This window comes from Taeniopygia guttata, chromosome 4A (assembly GCF_048771995.1).
Source record: "Taeniopygia guttata chromosome 4A, bTaeGut7.mat, whole genome shotgun sequence".
In the NCBI taxonomy this organism is placed as follows: Eukaryota; Metazoa; Chordata; class Aves; order Passeriformes; family Estrildidae; genus Taeniopygia; species Taeniopygia guttata.
In genome coordinates, this window is record NC_133029.1 from 11,474,121 (window position 1) to 11,501,337 (window position 27,217).

At 39.6% G+C, this 27,217-nt stretch overlaps 1 protein-coding gene across 4 annotated transcripts in view; it reads left to right on the forward strand.

Moving 5' to 3' along the window:
* Nucleotides 1–93: 93 nt before the first annotated feature.
* The window catches only part of TMEM164 (transmembrane protein 164), a 35,218-nt gene continuing 8,094 nt past the window's right edge, over nucleotides 94–27,217 (forward strand). Inside the window, exons 1-5 of one of the 4 annotated variants that reach the window (XM_072929161.1) lie at nucleotides 94–378; nucleotides 492–1,067; nucleotides 13,088–13,137; nucleotides 14,681–14,747; nucleotides 20,540–20,618. In XM_072929161.1, the coding sequence (XP_072785262.1) occupies nucleotides 702–1,067; nucleotides 13,088–13,137; nucleotides 14,681–14,747; nucleotides 20,540–20,618 (562 nt within the window). In that variant the 5' untranslated portion in view covers nucleotides 94–378; nucleotides 492–701. Of the gene's footprint in view, nucleotides 1,068–13,087; nucleotides 13,138–14,680; nucleotides 14,748–20,539; nucleotides 20,619–27,217 lie in introns of all 4 variants that reach the window. The other 3 variants (XM_030272649.4, XM_002197683.7, XM_072929162.1) reach the window with 3 other exon arrangements.

The window sequence follows — 27,217 nt, forward strand, 5'->3', positions numbered from 1 at the left end:
CGGCGGAGGGAGGCGGGCGCAGCCGTGCGGGAGGGAGGAGCGGGCGGCCGGGCGCAGCCAATTCGGGGGCTCGTCCATTTTTCGGCGTGAGTCAGGCACGTCGGTGGGGTGATGCTGCGGCGCCGGGCAAGGGCCGGGCCAGCCGCGGGGAGCGGCCCGCCCGCTCGGGCCCGGAGTCTCGGCCGTGCCGGAGCTGCCGCCGAGCCTAGCGGCGCTTCCTCTTTCCCGCGCCTCGCCGGGGCCGGCGCCATGGCCGGGGGCGCCGGGCCTGCCGCTCCCTGACAGCCGCCCGCCCGCGGAGGTACCGCGCCCGCGGATGTGGGGGCTGCGGAGGGACAGCGGGGCGGGCTGAGGGGCTGGGTACGGCGCTGGCCGCGGGTAAAGGCAGCCCAGGACGGGGAGGAAGGGGCGAGCGGTGGGCGGCAGAGCCGGGCGGGGAGAGGGTCTGGAGCTGGCAGGCTCCGTGCAGCTGCGGCCTCTGCCTCCCTCAGGCTGCTGCGTGCGGTTCTCCTCCGGGCGGTGGGAGGGACGGGAAGAAGTGCCCGTGCCCCGAGCGGAGCTGCCCGCTGCTCACGGAGCCTGGCCGGGAAGGGCTGCAGCGGGAGCGGCTTGTCTTGGCGTTTCGTGCTTCCTCAGCCCGGCAGTGTTTCGGCTTTGATTCCGCCTTGCTCCTGCACGTTCCTGGAGAAGAGGTGCCCGCCATGTCTCGCTACAGCCTGCACAACCTCCTGGACTGGATGTACGGCGGGGTGGACCCCAGCTTTGCCGGCAATGGAGGGCCGGAGTGCGCCGCCTTTCTCTCCGGCCAGCAGCGCTTGCTGGAGAGTTTGGTCTTCCTCAGTGTGGGCACCGTGGAGATCCTCGTGTCCCTGTGGAAGCTCCGGCAGCAGCATGTCCAGGAGCTGGAGAACCTGCTGCAGCAGCCCCAGACTAAGCAGGAGAGCCTGGGCAAGAACGCGCTGCTGGTGCTGCTCTGCCTCATCTTTGGGCTGGAGGTGGGGTTCAAGTTCGCCACCAGGACTGTCATTTACCTCCTGAATCCCTGCCACGTGGTCACCGTGATGCAGGTAAGGCTTGTGCAGGGTCACCTGGAAGTTTGCTTTTGTGGTGCCTTTGCAAAACGGTATTTTTTTCCCCTCCCATAGTCGGTTTGTGGACTAAAAGTGCCTAGCAAAAATACAAATGCCAAGACTGGTATAAATATTTTAAATCATAGGTTTTGGTTCAGTTGAATCAAAATTTATAAAAACGTCCAAGTCAGATGAAAAGGTGAAATCTGTAGCTATAACTAATGTCCTGAACTCTGGTTGAAAGTGTAAGTAATTAAGGCTTACTCATCACTTGCCTTCACCTGATCCTTGTTTCAGGAATAGAAGGTGCTGTTTTCACTGACAGCAGTGCTAAAATTTGCACCAAATGTAATGAAAACAAGATTAAATGCAAAACCAGCTATATAATTTATGTGCAGCTTTTTCAAGCAAGTGCCTTCTAGGGGTGTGATTGTATTTTGTGAAGGTGTTGGAGAAACAAATTAATCATTGTGCAGATACTGTTGGTTTACCTTTCTAATTTTAGAGGCTGAATAGTAAAGAAACAGGTGTTACCTGTTTCTCATATGTGGGGTGAACAAACTCATGTGGCCTAATATATGTGGATAAACCATTTCCTTTTATGACTTGTGGCATGGTTGTTGATGTGTAATAGTGTGCAATTTGTGTAGACTTTAAAATAATGGATACATAGACAAACTGTTAATGAACTGGGCTATCTAAAGCTAATGAGTTGTTTGTTAATAGTCCTGTGCATGTATTTAACTATCAGTTTCACTGAGCTCATTAAGGAGTGTTGGAGATGTCAAAAATATTGTTATTTTGCTAATTTTGTACCCTCAACACTGAATAGCTTAAAAAATTCAAGGTCAAGAATAAATTGAAGAATGTCAAAAAGGCTTTCATAAAAGTTGCCATGATAGCAGTGTCTGTCTAAGATCAATAACAGATACAAATCAGATCAATGCCTATTGGGTCTCCTATTGCAGAATGTGAGGTGATCTGGGCTGAATCAGATCTTGGCAGTTGTTGGATCTGGCACCTGGAGAGCATTTCCTAAAAGGCAGGGAAATGTCTTTTCCAGTTGTTCCAGCAGTTTGAGAGATGGGTTTTATTTCAAGGGGTGGGGTGGAGAGGAAACAAGCTGATACAGCTATATTCAAGACCTTTACAGCAATTAATTTACAGCTCCAGAAATAATTAGTAGGCTATGTAAATTCCTAGGCCGTGATGTAGTGTTTGCTCAGTAATTTACAGCATAGGACGCTTCCTTCCCGTGAAGTGATAAGGATTGTTGTGCAGTCAGTCAGCGTTGGGGTGAAGGTATGCCAGGACTATGTAGAAATAATTAAAATAATATGGCCACATTCGCTTTCTAGGCAGTACTCAATGGTAACTGGGAAATTTTCCTATTAATTCTCTGGAAAAGAGATGAGGCTATATTAGCAGTAGGATTTGAAAATTTAGTTGCCTTTATGTTATGATGTTAATGACAAGTATTCAGATGATTGCTTACACAGACCTGGGACAGCTCTGTTCACCTCTTTCAATAATGCCTCATGAAAGGGAGATGGAGTCAATTGAGAATTAAGCTCTGTAGTCAGGCATTGCCATTTCTGAATCTCTTTTGACTAATTGTGAAGTTTTAAAAATAATCCTATGCTAATTACTCACTAGAAATGGTGTTCCAGCATTTGTGATATTGAGAAGGTGAGTTTATTGGCAAAATGTAGAAATCATGCCCCTTCATCCTCAAAACAATGTATTAGAAATAGGCCTAGGCTTAATGTAGAGAAAGAAAATAATGGCAAAACCAGTGGCTCTCAGCAGACAAAGATAACTCGAGCCAAAGATAGTCAGTGACCTCCACCAGCAGACGAGTAATACACGGTTGGAAAACATTGTTTTCCTAGCCTGAGTTTGCTGAGGGCAACAGATTTGCAAGATGAAATATATGAAAATAGAATTTCACTACTACTTCTTGTAGTAGTGTGTACATAATCCTGCAGTGTCTAAATAATAGAATGAACAAAGTAGAAGGTGAAGAGATGAAACGTTCTACAACAATCAAGATCACTTCAAAGGGAAGCCAACAGTAGCTGTTGATAAAGGTCTCTTCTTTCACTCTATTTCTGTTTTCATTTTCTTCAGCTGAGACTGTTTCACCTCAGCAACAAACACTCTGGGCTCTGAGCCAAAAATATTTGAAACTGAAAATTATGTTTCAGGTTTTCCCTAGACAAAAGCAAAATTCCTGCTCTTAAAAGACTTAAGACTAAAACAAGATCAAAGTAAAATGGAAGTTAGATGTGTGTGCATTTGGGCAGACAAAACTGTGTAATACAATGGCTACTGAGTTTTAGAAATGAGTCTGTTCTGACCAGGTGTTTAAATTCTGCCTATCATGCCAACCTGTGTTCAAATCTTTTCATAAGTGGAAAGAACTAGTTTAGATGTGTCATTGCAAGGAAGAAGTGTTGATCAAATGAATGTATTTAACTGCCTCAGCAGGTCTCATGGCTGATCAGCTTCCCAGAATTTGTTGCTATCCTGTCATTGGTTGTATTACCAGAAGCCGTGGCACTCATTTCCTGTTCTGGGTTTTGGTTTCTTGCTTAGCTTTTGGAGGAAGAAGGGTGTTTCTTCAGTGTCATGCATGCAGCATCATTGGGAGAGAAATCCTTCAAGTCTTAAAAAATTATATATCTTTTGTACCAAAGGTGAATAGAAACTGGTGTGCTTTCTCTGCCAGCTGTGGGGTGGGGATGGGGCTTGTTTGTGCAGCATGGTGTTTACTTAGTGTGTGGTGCAGCAAGGGGAGAAGTCTGTGTGGGAGTTCATACTGAACTCTTTCTTTACATAAAAAATTGGTCTTTGTGATAGTTATTTGAATACCTCTATTAAAAAAAGAAAACAAGAACAAGCCACAAACCACTCTACTTTTAGGATTGGCAATATGATTGGATTGGTGCTGCTGCAGACCTGACATAAAAGGGAAACATTAAGTCTCTAGGCTGTTCAAAACCTATTTGCCTTTCCATAGCAGGAAACAAAAAATCAGCATATGTTTTAGGAGCCAGGTGTTATATTTTCAGGACATGAATTCTTTCTATTATTTTTGGGGACATAATTGTGGTATTGAAATTGGCTATGTGAAGGAAATCTTTAAAGTTTCTGATTGAGCAGCATGAAAGGAAAGATTCCCTCAAGAGCCAAATACAGCACTATTGATTTCTTTACAAGCTTTGTGAAGGAGATCTTGAGCTGCAGCCAGAGTGTGCTTGTTGAGAAGTACAGCCACAAGTGCTGTGTTCCTGTCTATGAGCATTGCTTTAGTGAGGTGAAAGGAAAATGTCACTCTTTGCAATGTCAAACCAAATTACTTGTAACCAATTTTCTTTATCTATTTTGTAGTCTTTAAACTTTATTTTTTTTTTTTACTTGTACTGCTTTGAAAGCAAACCAGTGAGAGATCCCAAGTCAGAACTACAATTTAATAGGAAAATTAAAATGAAATGCAGTAGTACAAAAGCACTGACAGAATCAGGATACAACCTGGCACTCTGTGGGTCAGGGTGGTGGCAGCAGTCCCATTGAATGGTGGCTGCAGCCCTCCTGCAGTGACAGCTGTGGTTCTCTTGGAGCAGTGACCCTATAAAGAGTGGAGCTTTCCTCTGAAGGCCCAGTGGTGGTGCAGATGGGTCTGGTCTTCCTCTGGGAATCCAGTGGGAACAGGCTGGCTGTGGTGCTCCAGTTCTCAGGTTCTATCCAGGTAGGAGTGCTTGGCTCCTCCCCCAGCTGGAACATCTCACACTGGGATGATGAAACTTTATCAGTCATGCAGTGAGACCCAATGGCCCATTAATAGAAAATATCTCCTGGAGGGAGGATGGGTGGTGGAGGAGATGAAGAACGCTGTTCCACCTGATTTTAACAGCTGGTAATAGAATATATACTTTTGGTTACATCTTGCATTGCAACCTAAGATGTTAATTTTCAGCCAAACCCCTTGTGTTCATGTAGCAGTTCTTCATTTCACATTTAGTGAAGGAGCAGTTAGAATTTATGAAAAAAAGCTTGTTCCCCATTATTTGTTCCTGGCCCCCCATTTTGTAATTTGATACACAGAATTTGCAACTTGGTATTCACAATCAAGGTATCTTAATGCAAATGAGTTAACTCAGGTGTCTCTTGATGTCCTGAAGACACCCAGCTGGAGTTAAAAGGCAATTAAGTGTAGACAGGACTCATGGCTAAAATTAGTCTGTATTGCAATAGAGAAACTTGTAACCAAAAAAAGAAAAAAGTAAGGAAAAAGCCATCTAAAGCAGAGGTTGTAGGTAACACCGGTAGGGTGATAGAACCTCAAAAGTTCCTTTCCAATCTTAATGATTATGTGATTATGATAATGTTTTTCTTTTTAGAATGATCTTCAGTTTTAAACACTGAAGGCTCTGACTGATCAGTCTGTAGAAATTCAAATGGCATGTGTATAATTTTATTGAAACCTTAAGGAAGTGGCAGAAACATGACTGCAGTCTAATCTTAAAATGATGGGTTGAACGGCAGCCAGTTGTTCTTGTAAACTGTTGTGGATTTGGAACTTTAGTATGTCCAAGCCTTCTTCCAGAATGGTGCTTTAATGTCAATCTTAAAATAAATGTTGTAATTCTATTTTATTCTAGAAAGAGTTTTGCAAAAATAATTTCTCAGTGGTAAATTACAGCTGGTCAGTTATTGTAATTCTCTTCACTGAATTATTCCACTTCAGCCAGTTAAGGACTGACATTTGTTTGGAATAAAGAAAAGTGTGTTTGTAGGAAACATCTTTTTTCCTGGGTTACTGCTTTGGTGATCTTTTTAGGCAAAGAAAAGCGTAAAAAGGAAGCAATAGGTGGAAAGAAGGATAGGTTTCACCTAGTAATTTTGGTCTGATGTTTGCATAAATAAAGTGAGTGCTAAGTGCATCTGCAGCTCAGTAAATACTAAATTCTGTGTTCATTATTTCCAGTTCTGGCTTCTTTAGAGACCTGGATCCTTTCTGTCCTCTGCAAAAGAAGTTACTGTTTTTTGAAACAATGGGCTGTTTTCAGAACTTGCATAATAAACATAGCTTGACTGAATTCTGCATAATTTGGGAATATGTACCAAAATATAGCTAATTAATTGCTTACTTCCTCTCTTTTTTTCCTTTAAATTTGCGTACATGGTTCCTATATGCTTTATAGTATTTGGAAGAATCAGTTAAATTGTGTATGTTTCTTTATATTCTGTCTCTTCAAAATATTGAATTAAAATAAAAGGGACAAAATTTCCTATGAAAATATATACATTTTTTAAAGTGTAAGTCTATGAACATAAGTCTTTATATAGTTGCAAATTAACTTGTGATGGTTTTCCTTACAGCTGATGGCTAGAGAGGAAATTCATGCTGGTGTATGGTGAAAAAGGGCAGATGAAGAAGAATTAAAGCACTGACAACACCAATGCTTCTTGGTGGCAAGCCTCATTTCTTGCAAAGGAGAGCATTTTCCTTCCAGGAGGATGATAGCAGCCTCAGGGACACAGATAGGAAGTGACAGCTCAGGGACAATCCATCAGTTCCTTTATCCCCAGTCTGCAGGGCTCCAGAACCATTGGCCTGGCCTTCAGAACACCAGGACATGCTTGGAGAGCTTAATCTACCCCTGGTTCCCAGAACTGTCACGTTTTTTCTTAATTGTTACTTTTGTCTTAATTTGTTCTATTTGTCTTATTTTTAAGCAATTATTTTGTTGTGTTTAAAAAACACAATCAGCCGGGGTTTAGAAGCTTTTACTGATACTGCAATTATTGTAATAATTACATATAGGACTGAGGAAAAGCTTTTTTGTGATAGCTTTAACACTGTATATGCTTTGTTCCACCATTGTGTTTACTTTTATTCAATCCCAGCATATAGCAGAGAAATGGGGAAATATTAGTATGAGGCAAGGCAGGGTTTCTTAATCAGAAACAAGAGTAATTTTTTGTTTAGTATGAAGAGGATAGCAATTGTGTCCTAAGGCTGTGATTCAGTTTTCTTTGTTTGGGGTGATTATGGACCAGCCATTTCAATTTAACAAGATTTGGCCAGTGATGCTTTATCCTAAGCTTTAGTCCAGGTGACAGGGACCACAGGAACACATCATGATGCTGGTAGATGTTCTAATTCAGGAATTGGAGTCTAAAGCTCTTAGTGAAGCCTTTGTTTTGAAGTTGCTAGAATTTGGAAATACTGATGTGCTTCAGGCTGTAATGCATTCTTAGATAATTCTCTCCTTTTTTCTGAATATTCTTAGGAGAAAAGAACATAAAAAGTGGGGAGTTGACAATGGGTATCTTGCTCTCTAAGCAGGAGTAGGAACTGCGTGATTGGAAACTGTGGATGAAAAAGCTTAGCTTTCTCTGACCCCAAATATTTACACTGAGTGTTATCATCTAAAGGCCACTAGATGAATGATTAGGTAACCAGATATTGGTTTGTTTTGTTGAGGTCATCCCAGATAAAGCAAATATCATTCAAAGTGTGACATGTATAGTTTGAGGAACATATTAGGGAGCTAGAGGGCTCTCTTTGTTTCTTTTTTCTTCTATTTAGATTTTTTTTTTCAGAACAGAGCTTTCAGTGTACTATCCAGTGTTATGATGTATTGCTGTTGGCTGTAATATATTTTTAGGATGGATTTTTTTATCTTATTTGGTAGTTTCACACACCATTCCATGTAGGTTGTTTGCTGGTAACTTACACTGATATTTCAGGAGTAGCTGCCTGAGGCCATTAGGATTTCAGTGGAGTGGTGAATGAAAACAGCAGCAGTACCCACACTGGACACCTTATAAATTCCTGATGTCTTTCATCTCATGATTTCCAGTCTAAGAATCCCGAGTTTGCTGTCTCCTTGCCCTGCTGTCAGTGGTGCCAGTGCCAGGTGCTGAGTTTTACACCAGCCACATCCCCAGCAGGCTGAGCCCTGTCCGTGTGCACCAGGAACGAGTCCTGTGCCACCAGTTTGGAACCTGCAGAGTGTAATGGGACTCGTGTTTCTGGTGGCACTTCCTCAGGGCTTTGGATAGATGTGGTGAGGTTTTGTTTATTGAGGTGGCCAAGTAATTAGTGTCAAGCAAATTTAACGGTTTGTAATACTTTGTTGGTTAGTGAAATGCCAACTTGAACTATCAGGAATACAATGTTGTATGCTGTGGCTTTTTATGGATTGTGTTACTATTTAATTGGTAAGGCTGTTGGTTACTTATTGTCTTGTGTTTTTAAAGATTAAGAATTTCTGTTGTAAAATCCTACAAAATAAGGAATTTCAAACTGTGACAAGAAAAGGTGTTGGTGACTCAGAGTAGAGCTGGGCTTTTCTATGATGATTTTGCTTCTGTGGAAAACCAATACAAAACATCCTGCTCAGGGGGAAAAGTAACAAAAGTGAATATGCACATGAGAATCTTCTTGTGAACTCATGTGTCACTGGCAGATGGAGATGCAAGTTAATCTAAATTCAGTGTAAATTAAATTTTTTTAAGAAATTGGAATTAGGAATTTTTTTAAAACTCAGCCTCTTTGTTCTTTTACCTCAGATATATTTTTAATTGTCAGGTTTTGTTTAAGCACTGATTTAAGGATGGGAAATCAAGTAACCCACTACTAGTGAAGGGCTGGTGCAGATAGTAATTAGAGAAAAAGGAAAAGTAATTTCAGTGACCTCTGAAATACTAACTCCTAAGGTGTGGCAGCTAATGCTAATGCACTCATAGAAAGACCTGAGTCATGTGTTAATAATTAATCCTGAACTATGACAAGTCTGGAAATCTTTCACCTAAGACTCTAGAAGGAAAAAGCTGAATATGGGTTTGCTGATTAAACAAACTAAACCTGTGGAAGGGGAGACTAACCTAGAATGTCCCAATGAACATGTATAATTTACAGTGCATTAGATTGTAGAGGATGGAAGCTGTTCAGCTTGCTACACATCTTCTATCCCTGGGTAGAACTGGGAAGCTGGAGGGTGGAACCAGGGACAAGCAGCTCATTGTGTTCCAGAGTCCAGTTTTTGTTACACACAAACTACTTTTATTGTAGTATTTCTTAATTCTGTCAGCAGTTTTGCTTTGGATCATGAGTGTCCTTACCACTAGCTTACCATAGGACACATAAATCCCTGAACATATCTGACAGCTGCAGTGAGGCAGCAGTGATTTTCGTGCTAAAATATTGAATACATTCAACTTACTCCTATTTAGCAATTAGAATGTAACATCTTTTGGTACCTTATCTTTTTTTTTTTCAGATTTAGCAGTCTGAACTTGTCAAACCACAGATATGATTTTTATTTTTTATTTAAATTCCCTTTTAGAAGGCAAGTGATGGCTTTTAAGTGGTAGCTGTTCTATGCTGACTTGATAGTTTGTACAGAAAGAAATGCTGACACAAAGCTTCGTGCTGGAGTTGTTAAGTGATTTCTTTCTGATAAATGATAGAATGATTGTTTTGAACTTAATTAAAAATAAATTTTAGAATTGATTGACAAAATCTTTTACATCTCTTAAATTGTCCATCTGCTTGGATCTTCCTTGCCTTATTGTGAGGGAAAATGGATGATTTTCATAAGTACAGTAAAGTACACTTAAGTTTACCACCCTGAGGTAAGTGTACTTCACTACATCTTAGCCTTTTAAACATACCTTTTAATCTCTTCTGCTGTGGAGAGTACTTTGATCTACCTAACAGAGTGAAAATATTTATTTCAATGCAGATTTATTAAAGCCTATCTCTATCTCAGCCTTGGGTCCTCAAGGTTGAAGTGAACTTCTGTGGATTAACCAGTGTTACGAGATACTCTGCATTTTACTGCCTGAGAACAGTTGTAGAATCTTCTGGTCCTGTGCTTCTGCTTCTTCAGCCATCCTGGCTCTCAGTATTGTCCCCATCTAGGACTTCTGATCTCTGCATTTCTTCAATGCCACACACATTTTTGTACTTCCTCTTTCTCCTGCATCCATTAGCCTGCAGTCTTTTACAGATATTGATCCCTGTGTGGAGGATGGTTTGGAACTTTTTTTTTTTTGAGCAGTGGAAGGGAAAGGCAGTGGTCAGAACTAATCTCATAATCCAGCCTATCAGGCAATGTATATTTTGTAGTTAATTTTCCCATCTAAAATGGTTAATTTTGTCTGTTTTGGGCTAATTATTTTGTTCTTTCATTTATAAGGTGACAGAAGAAGAGGGGATATTGAAGTTGTTTCCTAGTGTTTCTTATAAATTGAAAGTTGAGTTATTCTGCCTTGGGCAAGGAGAATCCCCTTCATTGTGGTGTACCATGCGCACTGCATGTGGAGTGTGTCTGCTGGAGCTCTGCAGTGCCAGCTGGGCTGGGGACTCTGAGAGCCCTCAAAACTCAGGAGTTCTGCAAGAGAACAGAGGCTGGGAGCTCTGCACAGCCCTGCTGCTGATTTAACTCAGGATTCTTTGGTTTGTGGAACAGAACTGTTCCCTCCTGCAAGGCAAAGGATTGGATTTCCAATATGACAGTGAAAAGTAGTAGGATTATGGGATCAGTGTGGGAACACTTGTGTTGGAGTTTATGAGCTTGTCTTCTGTGAACTGTGTATTTAAGACTGCTGACACTCTGAGCTGAGTAATGACACTTTTTATACAGCTCTTTGAAAATCAGATACAAGTGTGTCCTTTAAAATTTCCCTTTAAGAAGCTGAGATTTGTTTATCATGGCAAGTATCTACATAAGTAGAGAGAAAATGTTGATATTAAGCTGCTAAAGCTGAAGCATTTGAAAATCTCTTCCATGATCCTAAACTTTTAGCATAAAAATTCTGGTTATGATTTTTCTTCTGTCATGAAAATTGGAAGTCAGGCTTATTTTCTGAAAGATCCCTTTAACAGAGAGATTTTCATGCTTAAAAGTGTTAAATATTTGGTTTTCCCCTCATGAGGTTCTGAAACTGTTTCTTTCAGTAGAGTTGAAATAAAAACAGGCAGCTGTGAATCGTGTTCTCTGCCTGTCTCCATGGTAGTGAAGTGATTTAATTGGTATGTCCATCTCATTCCTTGTAAGACTGCCATCCTTTTTAAATGTGAGCTGTTTTAGTCCTCAGTGCTGGGATCCAGACAGTACTCAGACTCAAAATGTAGCTTCTGCTCTACCATGTAGTAGTTGGAGTGTTCTGCGGTGTGTTAGAAAAAGAAGGGTCTAATATTATTAAGACGTTGTAGTTTATTTATTTTGTGCATAGAGAGAAAAAGATCAACTTATAAGGTTGGGGTGGTTGGGTTTTTTTGTTTGTTTTTAAAGATCTAGGAGATTAAAAGAAATTGAATTCTCCCTTGGAAAAGCAGAATTTGTTTAATGGAAGTATTAACCATGCTTCAACAGTAACATATATCTCCTGTCAGATTTCTGAATTTAAGGAAATGATAAAATAATCAAATTTGAAACTAGATGAACTGGTGAGTCTCTGGATATCATATCTCCATTTGTTAACATACAACATGAAGTGTTTAAAAAGTTTGACTCTGCATGCAGGTCGCATGTGAGAAAATACTTGTCACAGTAGAGCTGTACAAGATATTTATGGTCTTCAAAAAAGGGAAAATATAGTCCACAATTCAAGAAACTTTAGTTAGTAAACAAAGTTTATTCCAAAACATGCAACAATGGAATAATGAGACAAAATAAGTGTTAGACACTTTTCCCAGAAGCTGCATGTAAGGTGATATACAGAGCTCTCATAAGATTTTTCTGGCATGTACTTTTTTCTTCTTTGTTTCCCTTAGCACAGGAAAACATCCATTAGTGATTCTAATCGTGCACCTATTATGTTCTCTTCATCCTTAACCTGCCCTAGTAAGTTGAAATAGCTTGCTTTTTAAATGCAGGACTTCAGAGAAACTGATTGGATTTTAACAGCATTCACTAAGAAAACGTCTTGAGGTACATTAAATATGTAATGTAATGGTAATTCCATTACATTTAATTGCAGCTTCTCTTACTGTGCCTTTGTTAGAGTGTTGTATGACTGGGAAAAACAATTTGAGTGTGTGTTGTGTTTTAAGCTGTGATGAGACTTGAACATACAGATGTCTGTATATTAAGAACTTGACCTGGAAATAAAATATTTGGAATTTGTACATTTATTTGTATAGTAATGACAGGAAGCCCCTTGTGTATGAAAGGCCTCAGTAGGATGATCCAGATTTCAGCACTTCTATTGCTGCAAGTACGTGGTCTGGTATTAATTAATTTCAGTATCCATTGGAGGCCTCTTCCTAATGCTGCAACGCTTGAAAGAAACACATTTGGTGAATTGTCCAATCTGACATCACAAAGCAGACATACTCCCCAAATGTTCTCACTCAATTCAGTGGTAATTTGTTTCGTTGTTTGTCTGTGAAATAAGATATTATGACTTTATTTTAGGAACAACAGTGAAAACTGTGATCCGTATTTTGCTGAAATACTGAACAGTAAACCAGAGTTTCTTCTTTGCAGTAGTGGACAACATAAAAAAATATTACTGAACATTTATGTAAGTCTTGCTCATATCTAGAGCAAGACTTGCTAATATGAAGTTTTTAGAGTATGAGGTTTTGGCGCTGGTGAAGGGAAGGACAGTGATGATGTTGTAAATGCTGATATTTAGCACAGCAAGGACCTCACCATGATTAAGGGAGCTGCTGTAGAAGATTGGTGACACAGTAATCTGGTTCTTGAGAGACCTTTTATAATGCCAATAATAACTGCCTAAAATTTGACTGGTTTTGTAGGCACTGGCAGAAGCTGAACCCTCAGTGCTGCTCATACTGCTTTAATCTTTTTATATGTCGGTAGTGGGAGACCTTTTGATTTGTTAAAGACTAAGTCTTTTCCAGCTCTGCTGCAAACACATCTTCTGGCAAGAAATTATTTATGACATGCAGAACTGAGTAGGAAAGATTTAGAAAATGGATTCTAAAAGAGGTCATTATTATTAATTTAAATTTGTTTCTAACATTTCAGATATTTCTTCTTGCCTGTCCCCCATGTCGGACTGCAATGATTCTCTTCAGGTATTACCTCTTCCTTACTGTATTTCTGTCTACATGTACAATGTATTTTAGAAGTTAATCACTGCTTAATTTATAAAATACTAAGGGAAATATCAAGTTGGAAAGGCATATTGGTTGGATTGAAAAATGACACTTTAAAAAGGGTCAGGGCTTAAATCAGGGTGTTGGGCCCCTTATCCTTGCTTCTTGTGTGTTGGTGGGTTTGGCCTCACTGATGAACAGGAATTAGCTCAGTAACAGTGGATTAATGTATGAGCTACTATAATTTGTGTCATGGGCCTTGAACATTTTTTCCATCCTCAGTAGAAATCAGTAACTGGGCCTTGCTGGAAGCCATTTAGACTCTCTGGGTCTGATTTCAAAATTGTGATAGGTAAAGTTAAATAGGCAAAGCAAATTCTCTCTGGCTTAGTTGGGTATTTCTCAGATCTGTGCAGTCTTTTCTAAAACACTGCATGTTGTTGCTAAGTTGTGCAGCAGCAGAGCCCAGGGTGCAGCTGAGGGCAGGGTCAGGGACTTTGTGGGCAGTGGTACTTGGCTGTAGCTGCCACCGTGGCATTAAACTCTGTTCTTCCTTGGCTGAGTCTGGGCAAAAATGATGCGGGGGGAATGCCTCACACAGTCTTTCTGCAGCTTTTCCCTGCTGTTCCTTGTTTCTGCAGGGATTATGCTGAACAAATACTCTGTATTAGCATCTCTCTTGGAGAGTGTGAGAATATGTCTGCTGTCCAGGAAATCTTTGCTAAAGAACAGTTATAGAGCAGAGGCCACAATATTTGTTGTTTTTCAGAATGGGTATATCTATTTTCTCATACCCTGACAGCATATAAATTATATTTGAAAATCTGTTTTTAAATTGTAACTTTTCCTCCCTCAAGTTACTTTTAAATTCCTAGGAGTTTGACAGACAGTGGTGGGAGACAGTTTATTCTTTACTTTGTGTCTAATGTAAAATAGACTGAAACAGTTCTGATACCAATTTTCTATTCCTGTGATACAACAGTAGTTCAACAAAATATGGCTAAAAGCTATACAAGTGACAGTGTATAATACTACTTTCCTGCCTTGTGCTTTGCTTAGGACTTGCTGTTGCATTTTGATAAATGTAATTATTTTATTTAAGGGAATTCTTTCAAATTCTTAAGGCTTTACTTTGAAGCTGCTCATGCACAGCATTAAAGAGGACTAAACCCCTTTATCAAAGATGCTGTATTAAGCTCTGGAAGACAAATGAACAGCAGAATTCCAACTATTTAGCAGCTTGCATCATGAACAGGATTATGGGCAGCCCAGGCTTTCTAGGAACCCAAAGCTCATTACAGAAAGCAGTCCTACTTTAGGAAATTCTTTAAGTGTGTATTTAAAGATAGGATTTGGTCCAGTTTTATTGCATTTAGTAGCGACTTAATTAAAATTCAAGCCTAAACCATTTTTTAAGTGTCTTGCTATCTTTTATTGAAGAGATACTACATAAAAGACGTGAAAATATTATTATTGCATTTTATTTCCATGGGTGAAAAGAATATCTCATCTCTTTTCTAAGGTTGCAGATGCATATGCTGAACGGGGCCCTGTTAGCATTGCTGTTTCCTGTTGTTAATACACGACTGGTGAGTGTAATGTGCTTTTCCTCCTCCTTTTTTATTTATTTCTAAAATATTATCTTTGGAGTGATGTCAGATGTTTGCTTTGCTTGGCCTTTTAAAGTTCATTTACCAGGCTGCAGATTCCTGGTCACTACAGTGGAGCCAAAATAGCAATCTTGGATTTTTGGATGTTTATAACTTGGTATGAGAAGACAGCTCTGCTGTATTGAGTGTTAGCTCCATTCTAGCCATTAATGGAGGGAAAACTTGATGGCTTTGAAGAAGGCTTTCACAGGTTATCCTTGTGGCCTGTGGTCAAAATTCTGTTTCAGGCTTTTCAAACTCTGTAAATATAAGATTCCTCAGGCCTGGAAGATGCCAAATGTTATTGTTGGCTGTAATTACCTCTCCCACAAGATTAGGCACAGCAGATATTATTATTTTTTTTCCTATAAAAGTTTTCAAATCTGCTGTAAAACTTCAGTCTCTTGGACAAAAAAATTAGCCTGTTGGTGTTTCTAGTGAGATTCTGAAACCCATTGAGATTTAAAGGTAAAAAATAGCTGTTTTGAGTGTGAGTCAAATGAAGTATTTTTGAGGATTATTTCAAGAGCTGTTATCCATGAATATGTGGAGGAGGTGTATATGTATATGCACATATGGCTAGATGATTTTAATTTTTTTCATATGATTTATCTGCAAAAATCTGTTGTTGCAGCTATTTTAATGTCTGTTTTAAGACAGATATGAGTGCTTTATATTTAAACAAACTATGTCCATAATAGGGAGTGAATGAATGTTATTAACAAAATGGTTGTGGGCTTCAGAATCCATTTCAGATTTTGTTGCTGGATCTCCATTTGCAAGTCTTGACTGTCTAAATAAGATGAAGTATAAACTTAGTGCTTATGTGCAGTTTGCAATTACGTTTTATTAAAACTTGGTACTGTTGAAGAGGCAACAAATTAATAAAACTAGTGATCTTTTCCTGATAAGGAAAACTCTTTTTATTTTGTATTTGAAACCATCTAGTTCTTAAGTATATATAACCTTAGGCATGACAAAATTGGTCTGGGTAACCTTTGAAGGAAAAAGTGTTGAACTATTTAATAAATCATTAGCTTGTATTTTCTCTGGCATTATCACAGATCTCATTCATATTAGGGCAGTGGTGATTAAACAGGAAAGATACAGACTACTTATAAAATTGTTCCTATAATTTAGAACAGATTAGCTGAAAGATACTGTCAAGAGTAAATATTTTTGGAACAATTACAATTCAGGATATTTTTGGCCTAACAGCTGCTTGCCAGGCTTTTCACTTTTCCATGTTTCTTCTGGCACAGGATAATGTGGGTGATGTTGTACAGCACTGCCTTGACCCAAACTCTCATGGCAGACACACATTCTGCTCCACAGCTCTCATTTTGGTTTTAACACCAACATTGTCCTGAAACAGGAAATGTCTCCTAAAACCTAGTAGGAATTAAAAAAAAACCTCATTTTTTTCTAAGCTGGCTGCTCTGGTTTTTTTAATACCTAAGTGAAAACCTTTTGATTCAATAATTCAGAATGAGAGACCATCATTGCTTCAGTAGATGATGGATGTTTTAGTGGGTGTCAGGATTTGGATTGGAAGTGTCAATTCAAAGTAATTTCCAGAACATTTTTTACATTTTGTAGCACAGTCTGTTAGTGTCATGTGTTTTTGCTACCAATTGCATTACTTAATGAAATACAGATGTGTTTTTGTAAATATGCTTTGCTGTTAAGTTATCCTAAAGTGGAAGCTTCTGGCATAGTTTCATGGTTTCCATTTTCTTGTAAAGTATCTCAATTTTTTGTAGTTGTTTTTTTTTAGAACCTCAGTAATTTCAAAATTCTTTTAAAATCGTAGTGTATTGCCGGTGAAAAAGGAGAGCTGACATATTCACTGAAACTAGAGAAAGTTTCTACCTTCTATTATTTTAATCTTTCAGTCAGACTATGCTAAACAATGCAGTTTAAAAATCTTGTTGGACTATAACAGGCACCTGGGATGGTGTTCAAAAAATGTAACCTGAAAGGTGAGGTCAGTCTATTCTGTTCTTTCCAAGAAAATATTTTCCTGCCTTGGCATGAGGTTGAGGTGCCAACAGTTAACAGACTTAAGCAACAGATGCACCCACTTGTATTTGTTTGGCACATAAGTATTGTAGTTATTTGCTACATTATTTGCCATGTGCTGATGGAATTAAATTCTGTGCTTTGGGATAGGCATTGGATAATGATAAAACTGTTTCTGCTGCAGTCAGTGCTTTCCTGAGTTCTTCTTACCCTTTCTGAAATAAAGGAGAAGAAGATGCTGAAGGAATTGGTGTATTAGGCTTCCAAAAGGGAGCCAGCAAAGTATAAGAGGATATATAGCAGTAGAAAAATTTCTTTTTACTCTGTATTTATATTCTGTAGCACGCAGTGTAGGTCCTGATAACCTGGCTGTGCATGTAAATTCATTTAACTGCCACAAAGACTCCAACTGTTTGGAAAGTAACTGGGTTTGCTGGAGCTTTCACATTGCATTAATCAAATTTTAAAGAAAAGTCTTTCCACTAGTTTAAAAGTGGGGACTTTTTGCCAGCTGATGTCCTGAAAATGTTGATATGGATAAAGTAAAAAACAGGACATGTCCCAGAAGTGTTGGATACATGGGTGTCAGCTCACACGGCTGAGATGGTGCAGTTTCAATGTTTCCAGAAATTGCTATATTCTATTCTTAGAACTAATTGGCCTGAGATATCCACATTCTAAATCTGTGTTAGGAGCAGAATCATACTCTGAGCAGGACTTTGAGTGCATTCTGTGTTTGCTCCAGTCATTGGCTGCTGTATTGTTGTTGTTTGCCTGCAATGGCTGTGCCTGCACAGCAGAATTGAATAGGTTTGGTAGCACATTGTTGTCTCTAAACTGCCTTAATCTAACTGGCACAAGGGAAAACAACAGAACAGTGGGGAGCTGTTGAGAGATTGTGCTTGGGTGGCTGGTAGGTGATAAAGCCGAAGTTTGTGCATATTTGGGACCTTGTACATGCTGTGTGCATTAAAATGGTATGAGTGTGTAGTTTACTGATAATGTCTAAGAAAGTGGCTGGTACACTACAGTTTGGTGTTTATTTGGCTGTGTTCTAGATGTCCTGCAGGAAAGACCAGAATCTGAGAGTTGAGTCCCTTCTATTCCTTTTGTGCCACATTCTGCAGTCTTTGTAGAGAATGATGGAGGAGGTGCTCTTGAATGTTGCAGTGCTTGAGCCAGGGTATAAATAATTAACAGAGAGTGGAGTGCTACTGTCAGAAACCAGAACAAAGTGTCAACCTGTGAGCCCACTGAAAACCAGCTGCTGTGTCTGAATCTTTAATCTAAGTTAGTATTATGTCCATACTCTTTTGGGGTGAACTCAGAATATCTGACTTCTGGGCTCTACTCTACTGCTGCCTTGAAGAAATTTTCCTAAGCTCAGTTCAGTGCATGGAAAGATCTCATTGTTCTCTTTGGGCAGCAGATGGTTTAGATTAGAAAGTGAAGTCTTACTTGTTTTCACAAAGAGATTCTTTAAATCCTTGTGCCTTGTCTTCATTTCCAGTTTCTCCTCACATGTGAAAGGTGCTTGTGCCGAGTGAGTCTTTTATTGATAAAACTATTTATAGACAAGGCACAAGATGCAGGTGAGTTAGTTGCTCAGTACAGCTTGCTTTTTGTGTTTGCTGTAGCCTGGCTGTATAACTTGAGTACTTGGCTGTACAGCAACTCTGCAGCTCTATAGCAGGAAATGCACTTGCAGAATCACCAGGCTTCAGAACAAGCAGTCTTTTACAGTGGGGAAAAAGATGTTTTGTTTTACACACAAAAAAATACTGTCAACACTACTGCAGCATAACAACTGTTACTCTGTTCTCAGGAGTGTCCCAGCACAGTGTTTGTGTAACAGATCCTCACAACTCCATGGCTGTGGAAGCCCTTTTGACACCACAGATAAATGGAGAATGCTCCTTGGCAGGAGTGAGTGCCTCATGTTGTGGTGTTTATATCAGGAGCAATTGTTTCTGAAGTGGGAGAGGTACAGCTTTTTCTCCAGTTAGGATCACTGCTTTAGCCCCATCCCAAATGATTTTAATTCCCTCACTTTGCTCTCTGTCTTGTTCAATGACAGTAGGAAATGTTCAGATTTAGGAAACCACACAATTTTCATGAAATTTTTGACTTTGCTTAGTTACCTTGTTGGTGTTTATTTTGATACAAAATACTTGGAATGAAATAACCCAACAGATTGTATGGGAGGGTTGGTTTAGCTTAGTCCCTGCAGGAGCTGGCTCACCACCTTGGAGGTTACCATCAGGACACACACAGTGTCCAGTGGGGGAATGCCAGGACTTTTTGATTTTAGAATCTTCTAGATTCTTTAGAATCTTCTACGTTCAAAATAAGATATAAGAATTGTTAGTTGAATTTAAAAGATCACTATGTTATTTACCAACTGTTTGACTACTGGTTAGGAAGAAAATCAAACTCTCTTTCAACCTCTCTTCTGTTGATGTAGAAATTTCTGTAATGTTTCAGTTTCAAGGCTGTGACTTCAGTGTCTCAGAAGAGTCATAGAAAAGGAAGGCTTTTCTCCCCACTCCCTGCTTCCCAACACACAAGCCACAGTGGCAGGTCCTGTATCTGAATTCCTCTGGCTGGAAAATGACAGAACGATTCTGCATTTGAGTAAAGGTTTTTCATTATTCCCATGAGATTTCATACTTGTGGTATTGTCCAATTTTCAATTCAGAAAAATACTGCAAGAGTGTGGCTTTTCAGCTCTGTAAGTCAGATGCAGTAAAAAGCTGAATTCTGAATTTTTGAGTGTTTTCTACTACTGTTCAGTTTAAAATGTGCTGCTTTAGTGTAATAGATATAGGCTAAGGTACTCATAGATGGGACTAACTTTAAAATACAGTACATCCCCTTTTCTAACTGATAAAGAGCTCGAAATAGTTGGGTCTGGATTAGGAGGCTCAAACACAGTTATGGCTGAAGTTATTTTTAGTATTATTTTAGGTATCTGACTTCTTAGAAGAGAATTTACACTAATTCAAATAAACACACAAATATCTAATTGTAATTTCCCAAAAGTTGGCAGCAGGTGAGAAATACCTGATTCACTATTAACTGGTAATTTGTTTACATGTAATTCTGCAGCTTGTCTTTAAAACCAAGAAGTGACCGGTCATTTTCTATTTTAATTTATATTTGCTCAAGCTTGGCAATTCTGTACATGCATGCAGGTTGCTATAAATCAGGTATTTAGATTTTTTGCACAGGCCTCCTCAGTAATTACATCTGTGTATATATATATGTGTGTGTGTGTATATATATATACTTTTATATATAAAAGACCTCATTTATGGAGCTCTCTTACAAGGTGGCAAGCATCTTTTCTTTCTAAAAAGACTTCTGCTCTGTGGGGGTGTGCATAATTTCTGATTTAATTATTTGAGTGGTTTGCATTGTTATTGGTAATTCATGCTAGCAAAGAAAAGGAAAGAGCAACCTTATGTTACTTCTTGGTTGTGCTTTTGACTAATTTTGGGAATTACCTACTGGAAGTGCAGTGTTTGTGTTGAGGGGGATGGAATGGGTACTGTTAGCTGAACTTTCAAGGCACTGACCATTAATGTTTGTTATTATGCATAGGTGATAAAATAATTGAAGGCATTGTCATGGTTTAGAAAGAGAATCATTCCTTGCAACTTGGTTGTTAGTGATGAAAAATACTTACAAATATTTTCCTTATTCCACAGCTTCCATTTGAAATGGAGATTTATTACATCCAGCATGTGATGCTCTATGTTGTGCCCATCTATCTGCTGCACAAAGGAGGTAGGTAGGCAGTTTACTCCCTATGGATTGAAGTGGTCCTATGGAATGAAAACACTTTTAAACCATTTTTTCTGTTTTTAATTAATAGTTCCTGATGTTCTAGTGTTCTAATGTTGGAGTTTTAACCCAGGTAATGAGTTGTGTCAGGCACTAAACAAAAAATTTTAAAAATGGTCTTTTGCTTGAGGGATATTTAGAATGTATTTGCACATTGTGCATAGTTTTCTTGAGCAGCATCTCTGCCATATTCTCAGTTGTTGGTGGGATGTATTTTTAAGATTTTTTACCTTCTTGGATGTCTCTTGAGAAGTACCGGAACTCAAAATGAGCCAAAAAAAAAAAAAAATTAGTTCTCTAGTTAGATAAATCCCAGAAATTCTGAAGCTCCAGTGGAATGTAGTGACACATATCACTGAAATGAACTAGATTGCTTGTTATCCCTTCTAACAGTATTGCTGTATTGCATTCACTTATGCCACAATAGTTCAGTTAGGCTGGGAATCCTAAATTGTTTCCCTGGCCAGTGATTTTTCCAGTAGTGGATCCTCAAAGGGAATGCACTATACATTCAGCTGGTGTGGTGCTCTGCCCCCCTCTAGTGCTGACATGTTTCTAGCTGCGTTTTCTAGCAGAGCTGGATTGTTCCATCCAGAAAATAAAATATGATCATTTGTGATCCACATGTTCAGTAGCCTTCATGCCAGTGGTATGAAGTGGTACCTTTTGCTTTATGCCAGTGGGCACTTAGAACTTCACCCTATTTCACTGTAACCTTTGTGTTGCAGTGACCTGATTGCACTGTGACCTGCTGAGTGGAATCAAGAACAATGATTCAGAGGAAAAGTGAAGTCTCGTATTTCAAAAGATGATTCTGTTTCTTGCTTTCATCAGGGAAATATGCCAGCCATGTTTTAATTTTAATCCACCCTCGATATCCTAAAATTCTGTCAAATAATGCCAAAGTGCAGGGTAGTTGTAGGAGTTACACAAACTCATAGTCTTTGCAGGAGGAGAGTGAAGAGCAGGGAACAGAAAATGTAAGCAGCTGTGGAGTGAACTGTAGGTAGTGACAAACAAAGCTCTTGTTATGTCAATAAATCATTTGGTGGCCTTGGAGTTCCCATCTGAGGTCACTTTAAGACAGTCCTTAGCTTTAAAAAGGCTTGGCCTTGGATGGTAATTGATGTGTTCTTTTAAGTTTTGATACTTTGGTGGCTTGGTTTGGCTTTTTGCTTGTTTTGAAGTAGAGGTTCTTCAGGGTCTGGGACTGGCAAGAACTGGATTTGCAGTTTGAAGGCTTTGCTGTTGGACACTTGTCACCCAGGCTCAGTATTCTGAACCCCTGCCCTGTATTTATGAGCAGGTATTTGCTGCCATCTAACGTTCACGTGATGGCAGTAAAATTGCTTAAGGAACTTTGTTGACTAAACGTGTGAATTGAGAATGCTCTGGGCTGTTTAACTAATAACTGCTCCATTTCTTATGCACTTGGCTCCTCAGCACCTGACTGGCTGTAACAAAACACCCATGAACTCCTGCCACAGGTGACCTAATAGATCCTTTTTGGTGGAAAAATGATGCAGCTTAAAAATATTTGTTAGTGTTAATTTTGTCATTTCACTAGTGCCTCTGTTTAAGTACTTTATGAGTAGGTCACACAGGCCTTTGTCCTGAGTTCTGTATCTTGTGAAAATTTCTTTTTCATTGCTGACATTGATCAGCATGCAGCTTGATTTCAGTATTGTAAACAGCAAGTTCCATCAGTGAATCTGTGGATTATGATTGAGAGAAGTAATTGAAGGCTAGAAAGTTGAAAAAAATGGAAAGGAATGGATTATATTTGGAAAAATATACTACTTCAGTTTTATTTGGAATCTGCCTATATTACTGGTGACCTTGATAGGATCCAAAAGTTTCTCAAAGATAGGGTGAGCAGAACACCGGAATCAGAGTGGATTTGAGGCTCAGGCTATAGAGAACTGCACCCTCCAGTTTGCTTACAATGCCCTCATCAGGTATTGCACCAGCCATGCACACATACCCAACTGCCTGCTGAAGTTTTTCCTCTCTGAAAGGAAACTGGTGACAATAAGCAAGGTCTGTAATAATTTATTTTCTGTCTTTTCCTGCTGCTTTTTACAGTGGTGCAGGCTGGTCATGCAGCACTGGCAACGTTTATATCCTTCCTGACCCTGTAAGAGTGGGGGCTTTACCACACTGAGCAGCACGTGGATGCGAGAGGTGTTTGGAGCTCAGGCTTTGGCGTTGCACAGTGAACTCACTGGAGCTCTAGGACATGGATCCCTTCTGGGGATTAAAAACTCCTCTTCCTCTTCCCTCTCACTCCTCTCTGTACTGAGTGAATGTAAATTTCCATACTTCCCTTTCTTAACCTATTTTCTTTCTAAGTGCATATATGCATGTATACATAGCATTCATGCCAGGCTAGACAAATGAAATGCTTTTACACCATGGCTCATCTTTCTTGGCAGCACCAAGGGACTCTCATGCAAAACAGATGTAGTGTGGATGTGACAAGCCAGCACACAAGAGTCCTTCCTCAAGTCAGTTCTCACATAATGTCTCTCTGCAGTTGGCACTTTTATTTTACTGGATGAATCTCACCTTGTGTCGCCTCCTCCCAGAACTGCAGTATGCATCTGAGCAGTACACAGCATCCCAGAAACTGCTGGAGCAGTTGAACCAAACCTTGCAGGTCACTGTTTGTTTTCTCTTGTCCTTAAGAAGTGAGACTCTCAGAGACCTTCAGTGGGAAGAGGACAGCTAAGTTCTTAAGATAATGGAAAAAAAAAATCTAGTTTGCACTACATCAGGTTTAGAGACTGATGATGATGACTGACTGTCTTAAGCTTGTTTGGTCAGGTTTTCCAATGGATTTGACAAGATCAGCTGTGCACCTTATTTCAGAACATCAAATCAGACTGCAAGTTAATCAAGGTGGAATTGTTATTTCCTTAGTGCAGTGATCAAACGATAATCTAAATTACATTATTCCACAGCAGACTGAAATAAGAGTGAATTTGTAGCAGCTCCCTAGAGCTCAGGAGATAATCTGCCTTGTGTTTTGATATCCCCAGTGTTATTTATTTTTGCTAGTAACTCTGGTAGGTAGAAGAGGCGGCTGGAGTTGGGGTGTTTGGGATTCTGTGGCCGCAGGGAGCGATGCTGAGCGTCTGTCGGGCGGGGGATCGGTCTGAGCGGCTCCGGGGGGAGCGGGGCCGGGCGGGGATGGCCGTGCCGCCCTGTGGCCCACCCCGTGTGTCTTGGGAGCCGATTTGCCACTGAATAAATGAGTAGTTTGCTGGGAATAGAAGCAGAATTTGCTTCTTAGGCAAGTGCTGTATCTTTATAAGAAATGAAGAGCCAGTGTCTGACTCAAGTCCCAAAGCCCTTTTTTGGCTGATCTGTCTGCAGTGGTGGCATGAGAAGAGCAGTTCTGTGGCACTGTCACACAGTCATTGAAGCTGTTGGTTTTATTTTCCTTTCTCCCGGAGGATGCCTGTGCCGGGCAGGAGCAGCCAGCACCGGCAGCGCTGCTGACCCCAGCGCAGCCTGGACTTGCTGGAAGATGCTGCACACAGATACCAAGTACAGATGAAAGGATCACTTTTCCTTTGGTTGTAAATTAGGAAAGTGCAATTAAAACACTAAACTTGTGTTTTCCATTGGCTGTTAGGACCATATTTAGAGACTTTTTTTAGCTGTTGCACCCTATGTCAGCCACTTTCCCACTTTGTGACATTTCCTTGCCTTTAGCTAATTATGTCCTTAGCTTTTTAAAGCAGTTATCAAGCAGGCTTTATTATATACCTTTAGTAGTAATCCAGGAGAAATATCACTTCATATTTAGATATACTTAGGCAGTCATAAATCCAGTCCATCTCAAATCTTAATTTAAATACTTGAGAATGTGTGATGCAGCTCTTTTGTAAGAGCTTACTCTTACTTACTCTTCAGTAATTTAACTGAATTACTTAGAGACCTATCATCTCTTGTATGTTATTTCCCTACTCTGCTTCTAGCAATTCCATGTTCTATTCCAGATTCCTCTACCTGCTGAATGCCCTGTGTAAGAGATAAATGTGTGGTTTGCTGTTGAGCTGTGCTTGTTCTGTGGCACCTTGAGCAGCAGGGTAGCTCTGTGTGCTGCTACTCTCCTGTAGCTTGAATATTTGAGGATAATCTTGTTTGGTGATTTAAGAGAGATGAAGAGGAAGACGAGGAGATGTGTCCCTGTCCTGTGACCCTCTGAGTTTTGTACACTGGGCAGTTACAGTTGGTTTGAAAAATGAAATATCTCTCCAGGAGATGGAGAAATTTAGAAGGGCAGGTGCCAGTATCTGGAAGAACTGCTACTATATGAAGGTAGAGGAAGTGCTGCTGCTTTATGGAATATAAAAAATTATTCCTGAGAGAAGCAGGAATCTTACACATGGAGTCACAACAGCTGTAGGGGAAACATGGATTTCAGGATCATCCTCTTGAAAACATTTTTTTCCTGTTTTCCCCTGGAAAGGAAGTTTTATCTCTAGGCTAGCTCAGTCGGCCACTCAGCTGGAATTAACTGGAATTAACCCTCTGATCAAGGGAAAGAAAAGGAAAATAAATTTGCACACATTTTTGTAAGCTTGAAAATGAAATAATTGTAATAGTTGCTCTGAGCTTTGAATTAAGCAGGTCTACTTATAATTGTAAGACGACTGAGAGTGTGCAGCACTGGAAAACTCATAAAGCTCTATCAAATGTAGTGGGAATGAAAGCAAGACATTAAAGAGATTATTTTAAACCCTACTAAATTAAAAATTTGTACTATATTTAGATTCTAATTCTCTAATTCAAGCAGAGGAGTAATTTTGTCCTGCATTGTGTTCTCACAGAAATACAAAAGGAGTATTGCTTTCTATTAAGTTGTGTTCAAATTTTCAGAAGCCTGTGTATTGAGAATTTGAAATAAAAATAATAGTTCATAAGAACATTTGACGTAGCACATTGTGGGGAGGGAAGAGTATAAAAGTGGCATATATTCGTTGATCCTTAGTTTTTTAAAGCTATTCTTCCATTTCCTAGATGGCAAAATTATCATCTTGGCATATTCAAGGTCAACAAAGTCTTGTTTAGAAGCAGAGGAAGAACCCCAAACTCTTCAGTCTATATGGAATCCTTTGTATCAATGCTATTGAAATAATGAAGTGCAATTTAAATGGAGGTATCCCCTGCCATGCTATTTCAACACAGGAGCAAACATGCAGCCTGCCTAGATGGCCCCAGCTTGGAATGGTCTCAGCTGTCTGGGGAGTGAGTGTTTTTGAGAATGAGATCAGTGCCAGACTGGCACTTGGACTAAATTTCTGTAAGTGCTTAATGTAAGAACTGCCCATGACCCTTCATAAATAGAGAGTGAAACTCTGCTCCCACCTACAGAAATTGATTTCCTATGCAAGCAGCAAGTAGCTTTTGCCAAAGCCAACACTGGCCCTTCAAACACTCAGCTGGCTCTCAATTTTCCTGTTTGTGTTTTTCTTTTAACAGACTGTACTATAGAAAATAGACCACACTGCTCCATTAAACAGCAATCCATTGAATAGCAGGGCTGTAGGGTAATAAAATCTACAGTGGGTATTTATATAATGAGAAATGTACAGAAAATATCCCAGGTATGAATTTAAAATTAGTTTTCCAAAGCACACTGTGGAATCTAGAGTGCTCCAAAATGTTTTTGTGTGGAGGTCAGTGTTTCCTTTTTGTCCTTTGATGTCCAAATAGTGCTACTGCTGAAAATCACACCATTATTTTCAGGATTGCAAAGTCTAATAAGGAGGGATATTTTTAGTAGGAAGCAAGACCAAAAATCTGTAGAGAGCAAAAGTTGCTGATATATATTTTTTTTTTAAATTTTGCAACAGAGCAAGGATGTAGCAGAGGGAAATTCCTTGCTGGGGGAACCTGAACAGCTCTGCTGAGGAACCTTTGAAATACAATTCCCTGATTAGACTGAAGCTGGACATGAGAAACCTGAGTTCAAAGCCAAATTGTGCCATGGATCTGTGTTGTCATCTTGTGCAATTTCCTAGGTCTTTTAATGACTGTTGTCTCCCTCCAGCCTCATTTTATAGTTGGGGTCACTTGCCTGTATTAGTATTTATACCCTACCTGCCCTGTAAGTCACCTGGAAATGGAGGTGTCTGTATTTTAGCTTTCCTGGCTCACCCCTTTAGACTCTCACCAGGCTTTGTCAAATACTTTTGAAATAACACAGGCAACTGCCAACAGAAACCTAATTTGGTTTAGCACTGCTCAGCCAGTTCCCGGGAGCTGCTTTGATACCTTATTTAAATTTCATGCTGTGTTTTGTATCTAGGTTAAACACGCACCTAAAACTGCAAGGACAATATAAATAAATTTTGCAAGACAAGCAGTGTTTTCTTTACAGCAGAGGAGGGAGTACAAAGAGTTTCTGTAAAGCTTGACCAGGTCACCTAAAGTTGGTGTAACCAAAAATAGAGCCATGATCTGCACTCTGACACCAAGGCTCATTCCTCCTCCTTCTCTTCTCTCTGTAATGAAAAACCATATTCAAG